Here is a 3,961-nt window from a genome sequence, read left to right as displayed (position 1 = left end):
GATCGGACTGTTGCACTTTTCAATTTATCGGTTTTGATTTACCCCTTTTTCTTCAAAGGCTCCTAGTTATAAACCTTTTTCACACTATTATACGTACTAAATTTTGGTTTTAGAGGTCGTAATACATCACCACTTCTGTTTTATGACTTAAGCATAAGATTCTGTGTGGTAGGGTGTTACAACTGTTACAACATATACATGCTAAATCGATTGGATTCGATTTACTATTAAAAAGTGTAAATCTAAGCTAATTGATTCGATTTACATAGAATCATTTAGGACATGTATGTAAACCATTTTATTTTAAGACATTAGTATAATATTGGAGGCTATTTAATTTATTTATGTCATTTATCCTTAATTATTTATATAAATTATATATTAAATAAAAAATATATATACTACAAATAAGTTAAATAAAATATATATTTATATACAAATAAATTATGATTAATTTAATAAATAATTTATTATGTATATAATATTTTTTAAGTAGATATTGTAATATATATTACCACTAATGTATCTTATATCTAAAATGAAATACTAACATGAGCTCATATATATTTATGAAAAAAGTCTAAGGGCCAACACTTTTATTAAAATAATAAAATCTGGCCAACACATAACCAACAAAAGCAAAGTGAGTAATCTCACATTCTTAGATAAAATCTCACACCATTAAAATCATCAATAATGATTAATTAATAACTATAAATCACAAAATTTGCTGGGTCCTACAACTTCTTTATATTTAATTCAACTTCATCCGTTAGTCAGTCGAAACAAGTTACCTCATAAACCAATTTGAATTTAGGGCGCAGATTCGGTATGCGGCTGTACATAACGCACCAAAATACCATTTTCTTGTTTAGCGCACCGGTCAGCCGAATGAGGCAAGAATAAAAATGCATATTTTTGGTGGGTATTTTCTGCAATTTCGTAAAAGTTAGAGGGGCCACTTTTAGAATTTTTAAAATGAATACATTTAACTTAATGGTCAGAATTAGATGGACACTCAGCATTTGGTTAACAACTATTATTGCCGCTAAGTTCCTCTTCCAGCCCAGGTTCTCTTCCTCCCCTTCCCCTCCCCTTTTCCCTCCGTTGCAATCGCACCTTCTTCCTCCCCTTCCCCTGCGTCGCAATCACACCCTCTTCCTCTCCTTCCCCCTCCGTCGCAATCGCATCGTGCCTTCCTATCTCCACCACCGAGAACGACTGAAACCTTCCCACTCAGCTAACTTCTTCCCCCCCCCCACTTAGTGTTAATGATTCTGTTTAGGTGGATCCAAGCACACAAACAACCTCACCTCTGACGACGACGGTACCTGATCTGCATTATCGGTTGTCTTCGGCAGTTGATGGCTTTGCCATCTCCATCAATGGAAAGAAGGTACCCATTGTATTATCACCCTTCACTTGATTTACAAATATCTCCCTTTGTTTTGTCATAGGTCTGCAATTTTATTTGAAGGACATCCCCCAATTTTGCGTGTTTCGCTAAATTACCGCATTGTTGCTATTTGGCACAGGGTTGCCGTGGATAAAGATACCACTGGGGGCGTGCGTGTTGCCGAGGAAGCACAAATGCCCGACAGAGCAGACCACGGAGTTAGATCGTTTGAGGGTGAAGGCTCTGCAAGGATGGAGTCAGATGAGTACGACTTTCAGGAAGATAAAACAGAATACGACCATCATGCAGAGGCCAATATCGACAATGGGGATGTGGTTGAATTGGAAGACAATTTGGACGGCGTCGGAGGAATGTCTGACAATTATTCAGATGATGACTCATGATTCCGGCGAATTGATAGGTTAGATTGATTTTTTGAACTTGAGCGAGGAGGATGTTCTCCGCTTTAATTTTACATACGTTGACATTGCATTTGAGTTCTACCAGCAATATGCAAAGCACCATGGTTTCGGTGCGAGACGTTCCAGAAGCGAAAAACGTGGCGAAGTAAGGATACGGCAGGAGTTCGTGTGCCACCGACAAGGGTACCGATCCTCGAAGTTCTACTCGATGCCTAACTGGCAAAAGAGGCCTAGGGCCGAGACACGGTATGGATGCCCTGGAAGGATGCTACTTCGCATGGACGATGAATCAGGCCATTGGCACGTTGCGTACTTTTCAGATGCGCATAACCACCACATTCTTGAGTTACGATTTTCTTCCATGCTCCTAGGCCATCGGAGGATGAGCAAAGCAGACATCGAGCAGATGAATGACATGTGCAAAGGGGGCATAGGCGTCTCGCGAATCCATGATTTTATGGCGAGTCTAGTTGGCGGGTATCATAATATCTCGTACACAACAAGGGACATGCACAATGTAAAAGCGAAGCAACAAAGGGAGGGTGGCCTAGATGTGGAATCGTGCCTAAGGTATCTCCGAGAGTGCAAGGCAAATGATCCAGCACTATACTACAAGTCGTTGACGGGGAGGACGTGTTACAACATTTGTTTTGGTGTGACGGCACCAGCCAAATTAATTACCAGGTATTTGGAGACGTGGTTGTATTTGATGCAACGTACAAGAAAAATGTATACCTTTCACCTCTTGTAGTATTCTCCGGTTTGAATCACTACAACCAAACGGTTGTCTTTGCCGTTGCACTGGTGGCAGACGAGAAAAAAGAGACCTATGTCTGGCTACATCAACAGTTACAAATTTCAATGAAAGGGAAGGCTCCCGTGTCCATAATAACCAACGGTGACAGGAAAATAAAGTCTGCGATCGAGCAAGTTTTTCCAGAGGCTCACCATCGACTCTGTGCTTGGCATCTACTCCGAAATGCCATTAGCAATATTAGAAAGCCTAAATTCACCAGGATGTTTAGGGATTGCATGCTTGGAGACTACGAGGTCGGAACATTCCAGACAAAAGATGGTGGAGAAATTTGGTGTTGCCGATAAAAGATGGGTACAAGACATATACGAAGGGAGGAACAGTTGGACCACAGCACACATACGAGAAAAGTTCTTTGCAGGATTTCGCATGACCTCAAGGTGCGAGGGCTGCATGCTGTGACATCACTGTATGTTAAGTCTTGATATAGTTACACTGATTTTTTTACGTCATTTCCATCGATGCTTGATGTTCGTGCGTGCAAAGGAAGTGGAGGTTGATTTTGAGTGTGCAAAGGGTGACCCTGTTATGACCACCAACCTGAAACAGTTGGAGCGGAGTGCAGCCGAAAACTACACTCGGGCAATATTCTATTTGTTTGTTCCCATTCTCGACAGGGCATGTGCAATGAAGGTTGTTGATTAACAATGGCCAAATTGCATAGGTTAGGAATTTTATCTTAAAATAGAATTGGCGTTGTAAGTATAGTCCTAACCCGACAATTTGACCATCAATCAAATGAATAGTCACAATGCAAACAAAAATAAAATCGAAAGTATTTAACTCCCGGGTCGTCTTCCCTAGGAGTTGCAATGATATGTACAATTATTGGCTATGAGAGAGAGCATGGGGAAATGGGAATGAAAGCAAGAGAGCAAGAGATGTAAATAGTAAGAAATTAAATGATCATGCAAGGAATTATAAGAAAGCAAATAAACATGCAAGGAATGTAAATGGCAACTCTTGGTGAGAATTGGGGAGTTTAGGTTTCCTATCCTAGTTGTGGACCACAAACATGGCAATTGTGTGGAATCAATCCAAACTAGTTAATCCTCCTTGAGAATTAGTCAAAAGGGCATAATTGATCTCAATCCATAAGTCCTAGTCAACTCACTAATTACTTAGTGAAAGACTAGCGTTAATGGAAACCAAACCAATTAGCCATTCCCATACTATGCGGAATGGACATCCACAACTCAATTCCACCCAAACCACCCAATTTCTCAACCAAGAGTGTGAAAACTTAACATGCAAGAAATTAAAAATCAAGAGCAATAAAAGTCAAAGCAAGTAAAGTCAAAGCAAGTAAACTTCAAATGCAAGAAAACC

At 40.0% G+C, this 3,961-nt stretch overlaps 1 protein-coding gene across 1 annotated transcript; it reads left to right on the top strand.

Annotated features, from left to right (window-relative positions):
• The first annotated feature begins 1,364 nt into the window (after positions 1-1,364).
• Positions 1,365-2,919, top strand: LOC130966706 (protein FAR1-RELATED SEQUENCE 5-like). Its single transcript, XM_057891524.1, has 4 exons — positions 1,365-1,396; positions 1,458-1,731; positions 1,823-2,407; positions 2,503-2,919. The coding sequence occupies exons 1-4, from the start codon at positions 1,365-1,367 to the stop codon at positions 2,917-2,919; spliced, it is 1,308 nt and encodes a 435-aa protein (XP_057747507.1).
• Positions 2,920-3,961: the final 1,042 nt, after the last annotated feature.

This window comes from Arachis stenosperma, chromosome 3 (genome assembly GCF_014773155.1).
Source record: "Arachis stenosperma cultivar V10309 chromosome 3, arast.V10309.gnm1.PFL2, whole genome shotgun sequence".
Classification (NCBI taxonomy): domain Eukaryota; kingdom Viridiplantae; phylum Streptophyta; class Magnoliopsida; order Fabales; family Fabaceae; genus Arachis; species Arachis stenosperma.
This window is presented reverse-complemented; position numbering and strand designations above follow the sequence as displayed.

Excerpts from the sequence above, each read along its gene's own strand:
- LOC130966706 (XM_057891524.1), top strand. The coding sequence starts at position 1,365 with ATGGCTTTGCCATCTCCATCAATGGAAAGAAG. Across the intron at positions 1,397-1,457 it reads TCTCCATCAATGGAAAGAAG|GTCTGCAATTTTATTTGAAG; the intron begins GTACCCATTGTA and ends GTTTTGTCATAG. Across the intron at positions 2,408-2,502 it reads GGTATCTCCGAGAGTGCAAG|GTATTTGGAGACGTGGTTGT; the intron begins GCAAATGATCCA and ends ATTAATTACCAG.